This window comes from Pyxicephalus adspersus, chromosome 8, assembly GCF_032062135.1.
Source record: "Pyxicephalus adspersus chromosome 8, UCB_Pads_2.0, whole genome shotgun sequence".
Taxonomy (NCBI): Eukaryota; Metazoa; Chordata; class Amphibia; order Anura; family Pyxicephalidae; genus Pyxicephalus; species Pyxicephalus adspersus.
In genome coordinates, this window is record NC_092865.1 from 42111884 (window position 1) to 42133524 (window position 21641).

Below are 21641 nucleotides of genomic sequence, written 5' to 3' on the forward strand. Positions count from 1 at the left end.
CCCCCTTAAACCTCTCTTCTCAAGGGAGAATAGATTCAGTTCAGCTAATCTCTCTTCATAGTTGAGCTCCGCCATTTCTTTTATTAGTTTAGTTGCTCTTCTTTGCACTCTCTCCAATTCCACAATGTCCTTTTTGTGAACTGTTGCCCAAAACTGGACTGCATATTGCAGATGTGGTCTGACTAATGCTTTGTACAGGGGCAGGATTATGTCTCCATCTCTGCAGTCTATTTCTTTTGCAATTCTGTTGCAATACACACTGCCAATGCATTGTGCATTTATAAGCACTGTAGGTCAGATATTTGAATGTTCCTGCTCTAAAATCTTTTTGCTTGTACCATGACTGCCTCCTGTCTAAAGACTAAATATTATTAGAACCTTATATTTAGGGACCAAAAATTTTAAAGCAATGTGACTTGCATCAAACATTCTTTGGTGGTGAATAAAGCATTATCATCTAAACACATGTGCATTGAAGATTCACTTGCTAAAAAGTTTTGTCAATTACTAGGCTAAATTTATGTTTAGGTACAGCTGCTTTTTATCTTACATAATACAAGTCTTTATTGTATATCTCAGTAATCTCTTAGCACATCTAGTTGACATTCTTTGCTTTGCTCCTAAATATATAACAGGCAAATACCCCTGAATACAATGTGCTACTTGTTAGTACACAATCCAGAGAAAGGCTTAAGGGCCCCATAAATACATACAAACTTCATTATTGCATAAACTGCATAACTAATGCTATGTTTTCTCTTGACAATATTTTTAATCGATATTGTGATTGTAATTATGATTTTTTAATCAGTCTTTGTGATTCAATACAAGTAATATTCCATACCATCTACCTAATTAAAATTCAATTAGTATTTATGATACTTTTAAATTACGAATCAGTATTTGATTACAATATATTTGCAGTATTATCTAATTAAAATACTGATCCTGACACAAAAAGCAGTTTCAATTTTAATGGTTAAGCAAACAAAAATATATCATGTCAGCCAATTTTCTGCTCAACAATGGATTGCAAATACAATTGTGTTTGATCATTTTGTTTTTGGATTTTCAATCTTTTTGTTTGTTTCTATCAATCTGTCCCTAACACAGGCATGTCCAAAATCCAAAATGCCAATTGCGGCCCGTGTTCAAATTTCCACCGGCCCATGGCCTCTATCAAAAAATCAATAATAAGCGGCCCGCCAGCACTGTTGACCACAGTATAAAATACACGCGTACAAAAAACCTATTTTATGTATCATTAGAGTTGATCAACCACCCTGCAATTATCGGCCCGCTACTGGGCGGGCATAGTCGGCAGGATGGGAATCCCCCTATGCCATTATAGTGGGCGTAAGCTGTGCGGGACTGGCACGGACTACGCCCACTCTGATTCCAAGAATGTGCTCCGCACAGAGCTGCACTGACACCAGACTCCGTGCACAGGGAATGTCATGTCACCCTGGTGGGAGTGTGCTGTGCGGGACCTCCGCAGACCACCTCACCTTACCAAATCTGGCCCTCTTTGCAAAAAGTTTAGACACCCCTGCTGTAAGAGGATCTTTGCAAGGTAGGCAGAGCTGTATTAGGATTATTAATATTAATATTACAGTTAAAAAGGAATGCATAGCCAAGTACAATGTTGAAATCTTTGACAGCACAATATTGTCAATACTTCTTAAATACATGAGTGATAGGCCTCAAACATGTCAAGTCAATTTGAATCTAAGAGCAGGTGACCTAGTTAGGTAATTATTACAGAAAGACTCCAGATGGATTTTCAGCTTGAATAGTGTGTGCCTTAGGGGTTTCTTCTTATTGTTATAACCTTACTGTTTACTATTTTTTGAGGTGGTTAAACCATCTGTGAACTGTTTTCTTCAGCTTTTCACTGACATGCTGCTTATATGGTTTGTCCGTCCATAGAAAAATGGACCCACAGAGGACAATATAGGGATAGCCAGAGAAACAAGGGTCCTCCATTCTTTTACTACCGTGTTTCCCCGAAAATAAGACAGTGTCTTATATTTATTTTACCTCTGAAAATCTCATTAGGGCTTATTTTCAGGGGATGTCTTATTTTTCTCACAAAAAATCTATATTTATTCATGTACAAAAATCTGTATTTACCAAAACCTGCAACAAATATTACTATAGAAAGATACCTCTGTGTTACCTGTGACCTGTCAAAATCACAGATTTCTTCTGGTATATACAAGAAGTCATGAATAAGAATTGACATAAATGAGTAATGAAAAAAAACACAGCTTCATAAGCAAACAAGTGCAACATAACAAGAAAATGTGCTGACAATTAACATGTGTCAAAAAAAAAAAAAAAAATCAATTAATAAATATGCATTGCTGCTAATGAATGAAATACCAGCAAGGACCTTTTGAAAAGAGAATCCACCAACCTCTTAGTGCTAGTGTCACACCAGAGTACTGTAGGTAAATTAACCCTGCGATTTCTTCACCCCTTGCTCCAGTGCTTTTGAAATCTCCTGCTCTCTCTCTCTCTCTCTGCTCCCTCCTTCCTCTTGGTATCCCTCCGTGTACCACGTGACCACACCCTCCGAAGAAGCCAATAGGGCTTACTTTCGGGGGAGGGCGTAAAATTTCACCCTTGCATGATTAGCATGCTAGGGCTTACTTTCGGGGTAGGTCTTATTTTCAAGGAAACACGGTACTTGATCTCTTTAGGCACACTTTAGATCTCCGTGGAACACTAAAATCCCTGCTGAGTGTGTTGCAGGAGTGCAGAATACTATACTGTTAGGGATACTCTTTCCAATTGATCATAAGGAAAGAAGACAAAACTCATAATTTTAGAGAACCCTCTGATCCTCCCTCTTTTCCCCTCTTTCTCTACCTGATTAGCCTGCCAACCTCAATCTACTTTTATGTCCTCCTGTTGCACTATTTTTCATTCTGACACCACACAACAATTTTTGTTTTGTTTTTTTATTTGTTTTTTTAAGCTGCTATACTGTTCCCGACCTAGTGGCATACCTGCTACAGTTATCTTTTTTTTACCATGTCACACTCTCTAGCTGCTGGTATAGTATCCCTGCTTCAGGAAGAAGCCATTTTTTCCCTTAGAATAATATTTTGTGGTTCTGCATATCCATGGTGATTGTCCTTTTGCTTGGGCATAAATATCTGAGCCAGAAGGAGTGGTAGAACCACTGGGAACCAGGCAGGGAACGGAGCTCCAGATCCTTGCTTCTTACCCTGCCATGCACAGCCCCCAACATTTTCACTGCTTTCTGTCCCTTTAATTCAAGTGACTGCATACCCTAAATGTTGAATTTGACTTAAAGTGTAACATCCATGTTGCATACATTTCAGTAGTAGTCTAAAGTAAAAGATGGTTCCCTTTTTATGTGGCGTTTACAATGCATGTGTTGAGGTTTGCACTTGAATTTTGCTGTGAATCATGCGGGTCAAAGCTTTATCACTGTACCACAATAAATGGACACCAATTCTGTGTTTTTAGTGGATAATATTTATTCACATGTTATTTGATCATTTATTTTTGTTGATCATTGTTTAGTTAGTTTAGTTTTATTTAAATGTCACACATTCTTGTAATAATGTTCTGATTACAACAGATTGTGTTTTAACTTTGAATGTTAATGTTTGATAAATCTCTTAAGTTAACTTTATAGGGTAATCAAACATATTAAATTTGTTTAAGCAATAAATTGAGCAAAGCTTTAGATTTTAAACACTTGTTTGTTATTTACAGAAACTGCATCTGATGAATTTTACAAGAGATTTCCAGTTGTGGATGTTGTTGGATCTGCTCCATGCTACCAATCTAGTGCTTTGATAACACAGGAAAACTCATGTTTACAAGATAACTCCCCTATTATACCCCCAAAGCCAAATAAGATCAAAGTCTCTAAGACCATTACACACCCTCTAGCAGGGAGTGCATTTCAAATTCGGGACCCAAATCATCATGACATTCGAAGACAAGTTTATGCCAGCAAGAGACAGTTCAGCATTGAAAAACTCCCTGAAATATTCAGCCATCAAGGTCATTTCAATAGCACACCCCGCCATTTCCCAAGCAACAGCAAGACGGAGGTCACTGTTTGAAGACAACAGTTATAAATATCCTATCAAGAAAATATTGTGGATGCATGTACTTGCTGCAATATTTTTGTGCTCTGTTTTGGATTTGCTAGAATTTTTTTGACTGAAAAACATGAAAGCACATAAAGCAACATAAAGAAATGTCTGTAGGGGGAACAAGCAATCCCATACAAAAAAAAAACAGAGGAGCAAAGAGAAGAGAAGAAATTAAAACTAAGTCCTAACTGCGAAAAAACTCGGAACTGACTGGAATACAACAGCTTGCTTTTTTTCCTTACAACTTTGACCTGTACTATTATAAAATAATTTCTACAAGTTCTGGAAATGATTTGAATTTGTATTGGTTTGACAAGTTTTTGTTATAGCTAAATAGCACTACATTTGGGTGAGCGTAAGCTGCCCAGGACTCTCAGAAAAAGCAGAATTAAACTGACTGCATTGATTATGGAGCAATAAATGATTGAAAATGAGATAATTGCAAGGATGTTGTTACATTTAAATAGAATATCAACTACCTATTAAATATCATATTTTGTTCCTAAAATAGTCATTTAAACAAAGTAATTACACCTTATGAAATTGTTTTATAAACATGTTTCAACAGACAAACAGCAGATCTTCATTCAAACAGTGCCTAAAGATAACTCTTAAAGTGTACCTAAACTCACACTTACAACTTGGGCTTATAGATGATGATGTAAACCTAATACTGGGTTTTACCTTTGTTTAAAGCTTTTATACCCCCTAAATTATCAAAAAATCTTTCTGATCCCCCCCCCCCCCCGGACTCTTCATCTCCATGGCAATGAAAAAAAACAAAAAGAACCACTCACAATCTCNCCTAAATTATCAAAAAATCTTTCTGATCCCCCCCCCCCCCGGACTCTTCATCTCCATGGCAATGAAAAAAAACAAAAAGAACCACTCACAATCTGGTCACAACGTGATGATGCCTCTGACGCTCAAACACCACCACTGCCTGCTTTTGTCAGAGGGGGGGGGGGGATCAGCTCAGCTCCTCAGCAGGGAGACTTCACACCTGTATAAAAGTTTTTTTTATTGGGGTCACTGGGCACCACAGATGGAAGTGACAACACAGATTAGGGTGACAACGGGCTTCACAGATGGGGATAACAACACAGATTCTGGTGACAAAACAGATAAAGTGACAACGCAAATTAGGGTGACAATGGGCTCCACAGATAGTGGTGCCAACACAAATTAGGGTGACAACGCAGATAAGGGTCACAACGGGCTCCCCAGATGATGGTGACAACAGAGATTAGGATCACAATGGGCTCCACAGAATAGGGTGACAACGCAGATTAGGGTCACAATGGGTTCCACAGATTCAGGTGATGACACAATGGGCTCCAAAGGGGAAGATGATGATACTGTGCAAGGGACTGGGGCTCTGATCTGTGTTTTGTGGCGGTGGGCCTGATCTGTATCTATAACCTAAGCACCAACCAATCACAAAAGACAACACACAAACTTCAGGCCAAGAGTTAAATAGGAATCCAAAATTATGTTGTGTCAAACTACGTGCATCTACAGTAAGAATTGTAGACTGCAGCAAAAAAAAAAAAAATGGACAAAAACGTATAAGCTTTGACTATTGGAGAAATGTGCAATTAACTAAATAATTAAAGAAAATTGTTTTTTCAAAGAAACAGTATACATATTTGTTTCAGGAGCCCCATACCAACTGTAAAACAAGGTGATGGAAATGTTATTATTTAAGGTTGCTTTTTCTGATTCTGGGACTGGCAATCTTGCAGGTCATCTATGAATTCTGCATTATATCAAAGCCTACTTGATAAGAATGTGCCCGTCTAAGGCTATGTACACACATGCAATAGTTGTCATTGGAAAGGATCTTTCACAATCCAACGTCTAACGAGTGCTGTATATACAGCACCATTCTGCTCAATAAAGAGGGGAGGGGGAAAATAACAGAGCAGCAGCCTGCTGCGCTCTCTCCCCTTCACTTTAATTATGATCGTTGATCGTCCATCGTCCGTGGATCCACCAGTACGGTCATTCGGACAATGGACTACGAGCGCTGTACACATGCCAGGTTCTTGTCCGATATCGGCCCTGAGCCTGATTATCGAGCAACAACAATTGCACGTGTGTACCTAGCCTAAAAATTACAAATAGATTTTTCATCACAATGATATTGTGCACACTGGCAAATCCACAAAATAATGTTTCACAAAGTAGAAATTTAGGATTAGGACTGATCCAGTCAAATTCTTAACATTTTCCTTATCAAAATGTTGTAGTGAATTTAAACTGGGCAAAACATGGTAGGAAATCTTTACATATAAGTATTTAATATAAGAATTTTTCATGAAGCATTATTCAAAAATGTTAACGAGTCTATGTCTATGAAGGTATGGAAGGTAATTTTTGTTTAAGGAAGTAATACCAGCCTATAGGGCCAAAGTCCTAGCTTTATCCACAGTACAGCACTAAATCTATAGATTTTTTTTTTTTATCAATAAATGACTGAAAAGATATTTCCCCTTCTTAGTTTTTAATTAAGTATATCACCTTTTCTTTAGGCACTGTATGAATAAAATGTAAAAGCTGCTTTATGAAATATGCTAAAAATGTAAATTTTTATTGTATGTATATACTTTTTCACATGAAAAATGTAAATACCTGTTCTTTAACATTGGCAAATTTAATTGAACCAGTCTTTTATGTGTCAATAATTGCCTTAGTAGTTAAGTTTGAAAATCATAAATATTGAAAAGTTAACTGTACTTTTTTTATTGGTATTCTTTAATTCCTAACACCCCCTCTTCCCCAGCACTCTTCCAAAGTCATGTCTACAGTTCTACCAAATCCACTTGGTGTGGTCCATAAGGTGCTGCAGAGATGCGGTTACAAATTCTTCGGCTCCTAATCCTTTGAAAGGAGCTTGCTGCAGTACCTCACAATTGTCCAATCTGGATATGGCAGAAGTGTGGCAAGTATAGGAGTTTGTGGGGCAGTGCTAGGAGGAGGGTATTAACGTAAAAGGATAACTATACATAAGTAAAGTTATCTTTTAACTAGAATTTTTCTCATTAATGCCTTGACGTGTTTGTATTTTAAGTGCAATCCTATTGAAAATCTATTTTTGATGATAGCATGGGAAGTGCAAAAATTTCTCCTACTATTGCTGTAAAACCAGGCCACAAAAAAAAAATTCTATTGGGAGCACAGGCAGCGATTAAAGCAGATTTAGGTTTCTAACCCTACACCACTCTTTCCAAGAACAAAAAAAACAACTTAGCCTGGAGTAAGCTTTAATATTTAAAAAACATCTGAACCTTTGGGAGTTTGGACTTTTTGGCTAACATAAAGCTGTATAGCGTAACCCTAAGCTTCCCTTCTGCAGCCAATGGAGGACACTACCATGTTAAATTGATTTCCTGTCCATGAAAGCCTATTTGCAAGTAAGATAAGCAGAGCCCCTGCAGCTCACAACACCCTGTACAGATGTCAGAGAGATGTCACATTTCTGATATGTATACAGAGCTTTAATCTCAATGCTAGAGAATTCGGGAGTTGTAAGGATGGAAAGAGTCCTGCACAAATAAATGTATTTCAGTGGATCAGCAACAGCATGTCCCGTTGGTGAATCTCTCTCCTTAGTAGTACACATCCCAGCATTTTACTTGGTCTGACATGGTTTTTATGCAGTTACAGATTTATATTTTTTTCCTAAACTCCTCCTCAAAAATAACATCTTTTTCTGTACCTTAAACTTAATAGCTGTACACGTCTGACATTATCTGATACACTCCGTTGCTTACTCTTTTTGCTGGGGAGAGAGCTGTACCTGAGGATACACAATTTAGCAATATTTCTGTGTATGCTTCATTCATTCTGTAAATCTACCAAAATGGCTGTCTCTACACACAGACAGTGAAGAACTTTAGAGGTACTTGATCTCTTTAAGAGTATGTTTTTATATTTAGGTCAAATTCTCAGTGAGCGCCTCCTGGAGTCGTGTCTGAAGTTCAGCTTTGTGCTTGAGTGGGGACTTGGTGTGAAAGTTTTAATTATTACATAAAAGTATAAATTTAATTTTTCTGGACCTAATATTTTTTGCTTTTGGTGCATACTGAGCCAATTTGCAAGTACTGCAGTACAAAGTATGATACATCAACAATTGTCAAAAGACTGGCTGCATGTAGCTCTACAGGAAACATAGGCGACCAGTCCTTCGTATTTGTCTTCAAATTTTTTCAACATAACTTCCACAGTTTAAAATCTTTTAGGGTCCCAACATTCCTAACCATTAAATATTTTCTTTTTACCAATTTACAGGTCCCAGTATATGCCACTGTTGACTGTTTGTGCATCTAAAAGGCTTTGGATGCTTCACTGGCATCTATCTAGCCTTTAGAACTACCAAGCCTATATGATACAAATATGTAGGAATATAAACATAGCTTGCACCACTGACATCAAGTCTACATACACATGTTATATTTTGTCGTTGGAAATTATCTTTCACGATCCTTTCCAACAACAAAAGAGTGAAAGATGCATGAACGAGCGTTGTACATACAGCGCCATTCTGTTCTATGGAGAGAGGAGAGCTTCACTTGTATTACGATCGTTCATCATTTGTGTATCCGCCAGGGCGGATCCATGAACCATGTCGGACGAGCGCTGTACACACGTCAGATTCTCGTCCGATACCAGCTCTAAAGCAATAATCAGACGAGAATTATCTGATGTGTGTACATAGCCTAAGTGGAGTTCAAATCAATTTAAAACTAGGCAAACCAGAAAATCTACAAATCACAAATGTTGTAGTATCTTAAATATATGCATACAGATTTTTCCAATGTGCACTGAATCATCCAGTTGATTTTTTTTTAATAAAATAAACTTTTTTCCCCACTTCCAGTTTATTCAAAACTATGAATATAGAATGAACAGCATGATTGTGGTCTGTTAATTACAAAACCAACAATAAAATGTTTTTAAACTGTTTTTGTCTTTGCTTATATTATACATTAGCAAGCATGCACAAAAGGAATTGGGTAGAAGAAGGGGGGCAATAAAATCTGATATGAACTTGGAATATCATTGTAATAAACAAAATTTGTTTATACATATTATCCATACAGCGTAACTTAAAGAATAACCATGGGTTAAATACTTGTTAAATTCTTACCTTATTTCTTGGCACCACTCTCCTCCACTTCAAAATTCAAAGGGATCATTGAAGGCCATTCAGAGAAAAAGAAAGTGCTGTAAAACAAAAAGAATAAACATGTTACCACAATGCAACACTATGCATTCAGCCTAAAACTCTATTTGTTAATATTTTCTGTTGAATTTAATCAATTAACACACAAAGGAAAGCAAATGGAAAAATAGATAAAAGTGATGTACAGCGCTGCGTAATATGTTGGCGCTATATAAATCCTGTTTATTAATAATAATAATAATAATAAAGTGAGAATGTCACAATAGACTTTTGAACAAGTGGTTTAACCCCACCATTGACAGAATTTAATTCTAAATGGAACTACTATACACAGAAACATACTACTTTGTGTTGTGGTGCAATTTTTTATCTGATTAGGCACAGTTCTAACCACTGCACACATGTAAATTAGCCACTATAATTTCTGGTGACCAAATAACTTTAATAATGAATGAATAAGAATATAAACTTTCTATGCATTTTAATATATTGTTTTTTACATAGCTACTAGATATAACATAAATCTACAACATTAACAAATATGAGCAATAACATTTTGTTTAAATTATACACCATCTGCAGAGTTCATTAAAAAAAAAGTGTATGCATAACTCCAGTATAGTGTGTGGGCTAAAAAAAAGTTTAAACACCAAGTGGATTACCTTAAGTTTGCTAAAGCACCGTGAATCACAGACAGTATATTTTTGTCCTCCATTAAAAAATACAATATTACTTTTTTAGCATCCTGATTTGCATTTTAGGGCTCTAATGTCCCGGAGCACCTTTACATTTATTTCCCATCTACCTGCACAAAGCTGTTGCATATTATTTTGTAGAAAAAAACATGTATAGATCATCAGCCTGTATGTTGCTTTTTCTATTCACTAAAAGTGGATGTGACAGGGTGACAAAGCAAGAGACGACAACGTGTTATGATCTCTTAACAGAACATGCCGGACTAAAGCCTCATACACATGATCCTTTCCAACGATAAGAACTGCACGATGCATGAACGAATGCTGTACATACAGCACCATTCTGCTCTATGGAAAGGGGAGTGGGAGAGCGACTTAGCAGCACACTGCTGCGCTCTCCCCCTTCCCTTGCAGTAAGATCGCTCGTTGTTCATCGTGGATCCGCCAGATTCTCGCCCAATATCCACCCTTTGCTGATTATCGGGCATATAATACTTCCTGTAAAAAGATTAGGGATATGTGTATAGAATACACTGGGTAACAATTTTGAACAAATTTTTTGTTAACCAATTTTAAGCTTATTTACACTAAAATAACTATGCGGATTCTAAAAGTGCAGTTAGTTTTTTCTATCACATCAGTTTTTTTCTCTACTGGTTATAATAAATGCGATTACTGTAGCATGGATTTGTATTGGCTATTTATTTACACGCAAGACAGTGTGGTCAGAGGTTGTTAGCTGCTCTACATAGTGAATAAGCAAAATTTATTTTTCTACTTACAGATGTATTTCCTTTCTGTCAGTAAGTGCCTAAACAACCCTGATTCATTTTGTTACACATTAGTAGCACATTTGTAGAGCAAGCCTATTTGGCATATTTCAAAGTTAAACTTGGTGATCAAGATAAATCTTGGGCCCCTCATAAGGTGTGCAAACAGTGTGGATGGATGTGGACAAAGGGAACACGTGATAAGATGCCATTTGTTATACCTATGGTTTGGCGAAAGCCAGAAAATCATTTCAGTGACTGTTACTTTTGTATAGTGAAAACTTCAGGATATAACAATAAAAATAAATGTAACAGAGTAACCTAGTCTACCATCGGCTATATGTCCATTGGCTCATTCAGATGAAATCCCAGTGCCGGTTTTTGTTACACTACCCTCTTTTGAAGAACATGATTATGGTGATGAACTAGTTGACAACAATGATGAAGAGTTTGAAATTGAAGAGGACTCTGATCGTAAGGGATTTGATCAGCATGGGTTGAATGATTTGCATGTGATTTGGGACTATCGAAGGCTTCAGAACTCCTAGCATCAGGACTGCGTGGGAAAAATTACTTGAAAAAGGAACTAAGGTATCGTACTTTCGAACCAGAGAAATTGCATTTCTGCAGTACTTTAGAACTGACAGTGGCTTTGTGTATTGCCATAACATACCTCGTTTAATGGAGGAATTGGGAATTCCAATCTGTAACTCAACTGAGTGGCAACTTTTCATTGATAGCTCAAAGCGGAGCTTAAAGTGTGTCCTCCTTCACAATGGCAAAATAATTGGGTCAGTCCCAATTGGCCATTCAGTTTCTCTTTGTGAACAATATGCAGACATAAAGAGAGAGATTGTTAAAGTATCACCAACACAATTGGGTCTTCTGTGTTGACCTTAAAATGGTATGCTTCCTTCTTGGTCAGCAAAGCAGATACACCAAGTATCCCTGTTATCTGTGCATGTGGGACAGCAGAGCTCATGAGAGGCATTGGGTGGAAGGGAATTGGCCTTCCAAGATCTGCCCTAAAACCAGGTGATCTAAACATTCTACATGAGCCACTTGTTGATATAAAATTCTTTCCATTCCTGCCTCTGCACATGAAACTAGGTCTGATGAAGCAGTTCGTTAAAGCTTTGCCAACTGAAGGAGACTGCTTCAAGTACCTCATTTTGGCATTTCCTAGCCTGGCATTTGAAAAAATTAAGGCCGGTGTGTTTGATGGTCCACAGATTCGTTAGGCCAAAGATGAACATTTTATCAGAACAATGTCAGAAGTCCAAAAGAATGCTTGGTTATCATTCAAAGCCATTGTCAAGGACTTTCTTGGAAACACACAAGCAAATAATTACACCGAATTTGTTCAGAAACTCTTAGAGAGCTACAAAATGCTTGGTTGGAATAGGAGCATAATTTTCTGCATAGCCATCTTTCTCACTTCCCAGAAAAACCTTGGTGCAGTCAGTGATGAATGAACAATTCCAACAAGCTTTTGAATAATATAAAATTATTTGATGGACAAAAAAAATAAAATAAAAACAGTACATTCATGTTATTATTTCATGATATGTAAAATTTGTATGTTTTTTCACAGAAATGGAGGGTACCCTGTATCGTAAAAATTGCATGTGATAGCAAAAACTGGGGTAATTTCTGGATTCAGCACCCAAAAATTAGTAAAAAAAAAACAAGTGTAAGATCTAACTGAATAAAAAATGCGTTCCTCAGTGTTATAGTGACAACAAGAGACGATCCACATTTATATGAGCTAGGAAATTCATACTTTTTATTGGCAATAAAAAGGGCAAAAGTTACACAGATAAGGCTTAAGAAAAACAAGACAACTGTTGTTTCATATGTACAACATGATTCTATAGAGCATGACTGGGCCATTGATTCTTTTCTTTTTTTTCAAGGATTTGCTAGTGTGCTTGCAATCATTGTCCTGTTGTATGACCTAACCTGCTCACCCCTGGCTCCTCCACCTCAATCATCAATGAATCATGGTCAGACCATGGTGTAGCTAGAATTCAGGCAATAAAAAAAGACATGGACCACTAGAAGGCAAAACAGCATGGCACACTTTCCCCAATCTGGCAATTTGCCATATATACTACATATACACTAGGGTTTATTAATCTCAGAAGTTACTTCTAAATCCTTTATTATATTCTAGGCATTTGCCTGCCATACCATATTGATAACTGAATAGCCACTCATCATTTGGACCTCAATCTCCCATTTCAAGGCCAGGTTTCAATTTATTATTACAAATATAAAATCATTAAATTTATGCACTACAAAAAAATAGAAAACTTTTAAAGAGGAGAATAAAAGCCCTATCCTTCTATCAGGGTCAGATTTTTTTTCCCTGCAAACACATTTATGTCTCTAATATACTTAACATTTCATCTACTGAACCTTTTAGATCAAACTATCAGATTCCAATCAGCACAAAAGGGGCTATTTCATGGGTGTATGGTTCAAATAGGATCAATGTAGATCAGGCATGGGAAAACTACATCCCTAAGGTAAATAAGGTTGTTTCTCTGGCCCTTTGGGTGGTCCAAAGCCCTGGCCAGTGCTACACCGAGCAGGGTCTGGAGAAGGACCCCACCGGGAAGGGGGGGGGGGCTCAGCTCACCAGCCAGAGCCGCGGAACTGGCCCACTCTCCCATCACAGGCTCAGTTCTGCGATGGTAGAGTGGGCGGGGTTATGGCACATTCAGTGGCATAACCACGCCTATGCTCCAATCAGCCCGGCCAACCCTGATCACAAAGTTGGGCCACCCGTAATCTAGACTATACTAAACAAACAACTGGCCATGTTAAATGGCTACAACATTTTGTGACCAAACCAGCGTTTTAATTCTGTCCATATTTTCATGCAATTTTTTGCATGGAAATTTATTTTACATTGTAGGCCTATAATTCTTAGGCATAACTTACCGAAACATTTTTTTTCTTTGTATTGGACTGAATACATTTATATTGTATTGAATCCAATACAAAATTATTTTAATTTCCTGCCCGCACCGACCTCACCAGGAAACCCTGGAGAATGTCTCTGCATTCGCCGGCTGAAGATCGAAGACAGAAGACGTGTCCCAAGGGCCTGCGGGGCGCCGGGGGACGCCAATGGAACAAGGTGTTTTTTTTGTTTTTAGCGACCCCAAGCATGACTCGGGATTACCACTAGGAGGGTTAATGAAGATTTATATTATGCTTCCTGGAACTGCTCCAAAATTAAACATAATGGGGAGTTGTGATAAAGTGGGTTATAGAAAAACTGGTGAATTATATTCCCTAAAATCTTGAATAGGCCTTTAATAGTACCATGGACACACAAGGCATTGCCCTTTTCCAGGACAGTAAGAACTTTTGTCCATTATTACTTTAAAAAAATAATTTTTTCACAAATAAGTTTACCCAGAACCTCCACTCTTTTTTAGAAGGGTATAGCCATTGGATTGAAACTTTCCTTGCAAAAAAACTTTTGTCAATTAGGTCAATTTTTTATGACTATTACATTTTTTCTAGTTGTGATATATATAGATTTGTTTTTATTATTCAAAATAAAATTGCTATACAAAAAAAAAAATAAATAAATAAATGTATGTACTGCAGTTGCTAATAAATACTTTTCCTAACTCTAGCCCACCTATAAAACATTAATGTATTCTGCGCAGAATAAACAGTGTTCTTTGATGCAAACTTTACAATGCCATTTTGGATATTTTCATATGTTCTTGGATGCCTGAATCTAGATAACTTTAAATGTTTTAAAAAGTTTCCGTTAATGAACTCATATATAGTGATGAAATGCCAGGCACCAATCCTGCACAAATCTTCAGAATATTTAGCAGGCGTCGTGCTGTAAAAGTAACATCTTCTTCATTCTACAAAAAAAAAAAAAAAATAATGAGAAAGTCTAGCATCATTTAGGATTACCCTCACCATTGAGTGATGTAAATCGATGCAGTTGATGCAAACTTGCCAAGGAGGCAGGAAAGTTCCATCCTCTAATATGCCGCCAGCCCAGGCTTACTTCCAATCAGGTTTTTTGCACAGATTTCTAGAGTTTGTTGAGGTTAGATAGACTGTTCCACCAATACAAAAGAATTATTAGCAATTAACCCACCCTTCCTATTCTTTCCCTCTAGCCACCTTCTTCCCCTCCCTCATTTAAACACTAACTGTTCTCTCCTTTTTAAATAGTTTAACTATATATGATTTAAGCTTGGTCGGGGGGGGTAGAGAAATGTGTTGAAGTGGACACCCCCCACAATTTTTGGTCTCCCTGGGGCATGTGTGTTCGTTGATAATAATATTATCATCATCACCCTCTCTTGGGTCGGCTCGAACAGGTGATTGTCAGAGGCCCTTTGGGACCTTCACGCCAGACCACAAAAATGTTGCTACTTCTTCCCTCCTATACCTGTTCTTAGGAGTAGAATTTGTGTTAATGGTGATAAAGATTCTCTTTATGAAGAATAGATCAAAAGCAAGTTTACTGCTCAAGAGTGGATAACAGAGATTCTTTTTTTTACCCGGTCTGTTAAACACAGCAGACTCTTCCATTACAAAGCCTATTTACCAGCAGGGGGGGTAGAAGACTTGATGACCACTATTTAATGTACAGAGCTGTGTAATATGTTGGCACCATATAAAAACTGTAATATTATTATTGTTAATAAAATATTACTTATTCTACCTTTTTGTTCTTCAGATTTTACAATTGTTGCCTTCTCTTCTCTATAGCCCATGGCTTACATTACCTCTGCAACTCCAACTCTGCAGGATTTGTAGTGGTATTGCAAAAAAAAAAATATATATATATAACACTTTAAGGCCACTTATTCAGAGGCTCCAAGGCCAATCCCCTACCTAAAATGGCCTAAACCGATCTTATTACTACTTCTATCTTTACCAAACACAGACTATTCCACATTTGATAATTTACCTACTAGGATAAAATTTAAGTTGACTAACTGCAAAGTGAAGATTCACTATGTCAGAAACACCATGAGACTGGTCGCACATTTGGGGAAATGCTTTACATAACTCGGTAGGAAATCTAAGAAAACTAGGAGAAATTTATGAAAATGGTACATGATACCTGTGTGAGGATGTTACCAAAGTTTTTAGAGGTAAATCTAGGTGTGTAAGAGTATACAAAAAAAAGCATGGATAACTACATATGTATTGAAACAAAAGTAACTACTGTATATAAATAGTTTGCTATAAAGATCCATGTAACCTCTGAACCTGTAACAGCAAGATAGTGCCTCCCCAGGTACTATTACAAAAGCATAGTGCAAGGTGATTGTGGAGATAAACACCACATATACCACAAACAAAATAGTAAGGAGAAAGAAACACACACATGCAACATCAAATTAGCAGATAAAACTTTTATCATACTACTTTAATTATATGCTTAGGTTTAAGCAATCTATGGTTTACACAAGTTTTCATAATAAAAAAAATCAAGTTCAGTACTTACATCAAGTTCAGACTGGATCAATATACTCAAGTGTTTGTCTGCCAAATCTTTCACTGTGGTTATATCTATTACACAGTGCTGAACTGATCCATGTTTACCTAAAGACAAAAGCATATTATTATTTACACCTGGTATAATGGTAGGAGTAGAGCACAATGAATTGACTAAAGTATGAGTATACCTTTTGTAGCCAGAAAACAAGTTTTGCCAAGATAAAAATAGGCATCCAAATGCATCATGGAAGACAGAACATCATTCAGGCTGCAAACAAAACAAAAAAAAATGCAAAGTATGCATTTTGTAGCTTTACTTACCAACTAAGAAAAGCTAGAAACTAAAGCTTTGAACATTTCAAAGAATAAATTGAACAATACATTAGATTGTGAGCCCCTTCAAGGGACAGTTAGTGCTAGGACAATGGACTTTGTAAATTGCTGTATAATTTGTCCGCTCCATATAAATACTAGCTAATAATAATGACTAAGATGAGACATGCACCTCACCTCTAGCAGTATTTGTTTAACATAGGGTTACTCATACTCTAATGTTCTTGTGTACACCAGTCAACACTTATGGTTCCTCAAGAGGATATATCGATCACTGCAAGTTTAAAAGCTATTAAAATAAGCATCATGTTTGGTATTGTAGCATGGGTAAGTAAAAATGATCTTATCAAAATATAACCATTAGTTCCATATGAAATAAGATCAATATCCGCCTAGGGCCTCAATCACAGCAGAGTGCGGGCATCAAAGCAAAGACCCCAATGAAAGAGGGGGCAAACCACTCTTTGGCTCAATCAGCAACAGTAATCAAACAGCACTCAAATCTTTAAAGAAATGAATGTAAAGATGATACTAAACAGGATTATAAAAAGCTAAAAAACTAATCTAATGGAAAACATTAGAAAAAGGAGTTGTAAAATATATATTAACTGCATAGAGTTACTGTGTAACTAATCCAAAAATGATGAGTTGACTAATAGAAGCAATAAGTATTAAAATATGGAATGTATAACTTGAATGTAAGGTAATTTACCTTAAAAAATAGTTAATATTGTATCTGGCAACACATTTTTTAAATAAAGACATGCATTAAACTAAAGCTGAAGAATAGGCTTAATGAATGGATTAAAGCACAAGATAAAATCCTATCATACACATGCAGGGTCCACATGCAAAAATGTCCAAAAAAATCCACAGATGCTGCTGTGAAGACCGAGATATGCCGAGAGCAGGGCTGCCAATGCTGCAAATAAAGCCCCTTAACAGAAATTGATAACATCCAGGCTGCCACAAGATAGTAGCATTTGCTGTGTGTCCGTTTTAAAGAAATAGGGACCTATGCTTTACTATGTAGTGAAACATCCTAATAAAAAAAATAAAGGAATCATAGCGAACATCTATGTATGTAGCTTGATAGCCCTCAAATTTAAACAACCAGTAGGTGTTCTAAGTTCTTATAAAGGGACACTCTAAAGTCCTTGTGGTGATATTTAAGCATCACATTCCTAGTCAGCATTGGCTTGTTTTGAACCTTTCACTGTCAGCAACTTGTGTTGTTTGGTCGTCCAAGAACAGGAATTTAAACACTGCTGGCTGCTATAGCATTTACAGTCCCATGGTAGGTGTCTGAATGGAGAACATTGGGAAATCGGTGCTGGTGTTCTTTGAAAAAAAATGGACCCTGAAAAGCAGAAGCAATGTGGACTGCAGTTGTAGCTCTAGTGAAAAAACACTTGGTTTTTACTCAAAGATTTTGAGGTTTTTGCCATTTCCCCCTTAAAATATATCCTCCTTGGATATCATATTTTTCTGCCTTTATTTTGTTTCATACCTGAGTTGACTGTGTAGATTTATTAAAAACACAACCAAGTCAAAACGTGGACGGAGGTAATCTCCTTCAAAAGGCAAAGGCAGACTCTGGGTCATATGGCTGAAAAACAAAAAAGGAAGAAAACAGCATATTTATAAAAAAAACTGCATACGCCAAAGAAAAATTTTTTTTTTTTTACTGGCATAGATTATATACTTTCTCAAACTCTGCCTGCATGGAAAAAAAGTACATCCTTGCCCCCATACACTGATATTGCTGCTCTAATGCAAAACGATTTTTAAAAGTAATTTCTTACAAGTGTTTGATGTGGTCAGAAATTTTTGACTACTACATACAAAATGTAGTCACATAAAATAGTTTTGTGCTCTTTCTTCTATGAAATACCTGTTTTACATCCCCCCAAAATATTTCAATAGGATTAAACCAGTCCATAAACCTTTCTTTTAAGCTATTCATTTTTAGTGTGTCTCCAATTACTGCAGAGTTCAAAGATCTATTTCTGCATCAACTTTTGGACAAATGGTCTCACACTTAAATCAAGCATGCTGATATTACAAAATGTATAGCTGGCTTAATGAACGCAAGCTGTTCAGACCATAAAGATGAAAATTAACCCCAGACTATAATGCCATCACGAAGCTTTAATGTTGGTATGGTTTTTTTCCCCAAAAAAGCAGGGTAAAGTTTTTGGGGGATCTTGCAGACTTTCATGACATCATTTAACTCCTGGTCATAATAGATAGCCCTAAACAAAAAACTAATTTAATGTCAACAACACTTGAAGGTTATTTTTGCCACAGTGGAATGATCCTGGGGATTGGAGGGGTTGGTACAGGGGTCTCATCTTGGCAGGTGTATATATAGTCCCATGCCTTTCACACGGGTAAGAAATTACCTGGTGGGAAACGAACACGAAGCGCTGATGCCTGCATGGCGGCTTTCTAGAAGTTTTATCAGATGGACCAACTTTCAAACCAGAATAAAGCTTTTCAATTGAAATGTACCTTATTTAATCCCACTCATAAGGCACATAGCAGTGTTCCCCCCCCCCCCAGCCCCTTTTTAGCTGGGCACACCACCCGGCATTTTTCAGTAACCACCCAGCCCTTTTTGGATGGTTACTTTGTCTCTAAAAGCAATTACAAGAAAAAAAATCTTTCATCTCTTGTTTCCTGTAGGTGAGAGAAAACCTTTTTCAGGTGAACCTTTTTATATCATAAAAAGCATTAGGTAATAACTTAGGATTTCAATTTTTTTTTCTGCTGCTTGGGTTTCACATAAGCAATGCACTACTTTAATGGCCATTAATAGCAGAAGCAAAATCACCAATACAATCCTATTTTGTATACTAAATAGAAAAAAAGCTGGATTGTGGAAAAGTGTGAAATTGTAATACAGTCATTTAGAAATCAACTTTTTTAAAACTTCCATATGTATAAAGGTTTTTGTTATGTTAAAAGGAACTGTATATAGCTGCAATTACTTACATTTTCACATCAAATGTTTTTGGTTCCTTTAGCATTGCTTGGGCAAGCTGCTCTCGATGACTTTCTTCTGACCCAACCAACTGGAAAAAGAAAAAAGCGCAGGGGATTAGCATACTGCACATTACTACTAACAGATTCCTAAAAATCCTACACAGTTTATCTGGGTGTGTACAGTCAGTACATGTAGCGTTACATTTGTCACAGAAAAGTAAACCCCAACAGATAAAAAAATCTGCAAAATAGTTCAATGATAGCCAAGGGTTGTATCTCGCCGACCCAAGTGCCTCTAGCACTGCTATGTTAACAGTTAATCACAAAGTTAATCAACAAAGTTGAATCCAAATGATCAAAGGGGGGCCTTGTAAGTCCTCCGGAAGACCGGTTACAAAGTTTTATTTACAACTAGTTCGCGAGACCTCCTGCATCTCTTTGGTCAATTCGATGTGTGGCATATCCATCACTCTACTGAGGTTTATGCACAGATGTAGGCACGTGTTCCTGATGTTCACTGATGCCATATACTCGTATAGGCCCTGATGTAATCAGACTGCGAGTCTATGAAGACAAACAGATGGCAGAGTTCCCAGTGGCTGCACTCCTGACAATCACCAGGTATTAGAAACACTGACCGCTGTTTTAATTCTCCTCCTCCTGGGTTGTTTGTATCTGTCTGTCTTTTTCCACTCCTAACGTACAGCGCTGCCTAATATGTTGGCGCTATATAAATACAGTTTAATAAGTTGCCAATTACATTGGTTACCAGACGCTGTGAACCTGACAGATTGCAATAAGACTTCTTGCCTCTCACTGGCCAAGTCTGACAGGCAGTTGAGGTGGAAAGGAGAGCGGAAAGTTGAGAAGATTCATAGATAGGATTCACTGCCCCCCTCCCTAAATACCATATACATATGCACAGCCAGCAAAGAAAATATCAGAGAGAATCACCAATTCCCATCTACCAAATGAAAAATTAGATCAGCATTTAGGAATAATTATACGATATTGGTTATTGGACTGTGATTAGACAGATGGAATACCATTGGTCTCCTGTTTTTTGTTTTTTTTTTGACAAAATCTGCATTGTCAAAAGTTTTTTAGTTTTTTGTTTTGGCCTTTTCTTTTTTAGGGAACCTTTTTTCTTGTTGTAGGGCTTCCAGCACCTGTGCAAATAATGTTTATTGTTACAACGGAATTGAAGGTTGCATCACCCAAACAAGTTTTGTGCTGCACTTTGTATTAACATTTGTGTTAATGTCTTTATGTATGTTCATCTTTAACACAGTCTAAGGTCTATTTTGGGGGAAGCCAATCAGCCCAAATATATGTTTTTTGGAATGCAAGAGGAAACCCACACAAACATGTAGAGAACCTGCAAACTCCATGCAGATAGTGTCCTGGCCGAGATTCGAACCTGGGACCCAACACGGCAAAGTCCAGAGTGCTACCCACTGAGCCACCGTGCTGCCATAGATACACCAATATGATTTCCATCCTAATACTTCACACTCGGATAATAAACCTTCATGCTTGTCAAGTTTGAACTGCAGACTTTCAAATAGACACATAAGCCACATCACGGAGCCTATTTTGCTTTCAAACACCGTTTGAGATGTTTATGTCACAAGAATATACTGAAGTCTGGGCAGTGATTGGCTTTGATGGCTAGTTACTAATAGCATAAAACCATCTCCAGGTCCTAAGCAGCACTCTCCTATTTTGATGGGAGAGAAAGTAGGATACTGGAAGCTTTCAAAGAAGCTTCATGTCCTTAACTCCAACCGTCCCAAGCCACTGGGCCACAGACCAGTATTGGGCCACCCCAAACTCTGCCACTGCCTTCCATCTCCTGCAGTTTTTGATAAGACAAGATCTATGTCATAAGCCAGTTTGTGTGATTGGCTGGCTGAATAAAAGGAGCAGCCAGCTTAAACCGATTGGCTAAACGAAATGACAGGCCCGAGGAGCCAGCTTAAACCGATTGGCTGAACGAAATGACAGGCCCGAGGAGCCAGCTTAA

General features: G+C 37.3%; 2 protein-coding genes across 2 annotated transcripts in view; one reads left to right on the top strand and one right to left on the bottom strand.

The window, feature by feature from the left end:
* SHISA8 (shisa family member 8) overlaps positions 1 to 4923 on the top strand; it is a 27326-nt gene extending 22403 nt beyond the window's left edge. Inside the window, exon 4 of the mRNA XM_072420201.1 lies at positions 3754 to 4923. Coding sequence (XP_072276302.1) covers positions 3754 to 4109 — 356 coding nt within the window. The 3' untranslated portion in view covers positions 4110 to 4923. The remainder of the gene's footprint in view (positions 1 to 3753) is intronic.
* Positions 4924 to 12553: 7630 nt separating this feature from the next.
* Positions 12554 to 21641, bottom strand: part of CENPM (centromere protein M) — a 10042-nt gene continuing 954 nt past the window's right edge. Inside the window, exons 2-6 of the mRNA XM_072420202.1 lie at positions 19625 to 19704; positions 18138 to 18236; positions 16483 to 16562; positions 16302 to 16399; positions 12554 to 14694 (exon numbers count right to left, since the gene is read on the bottom strand). Coding sequence (XP_072276303.1) covers positions 14578 to 14694; positions 16302 to 16399; positions 16483 to 16562; positions 18138 to 18236; positions 19625 to 19704 — 474 coding nt within the window. The 3' untranslated portion in view covers positions 12554 to 14577. The remainder of the gene's footprint in view (positions 14695 to 16301; positions 16400 to 16482; positions 16563 to 18137; positions 18237 to 19624; positions 19705 to 21641) is intronic.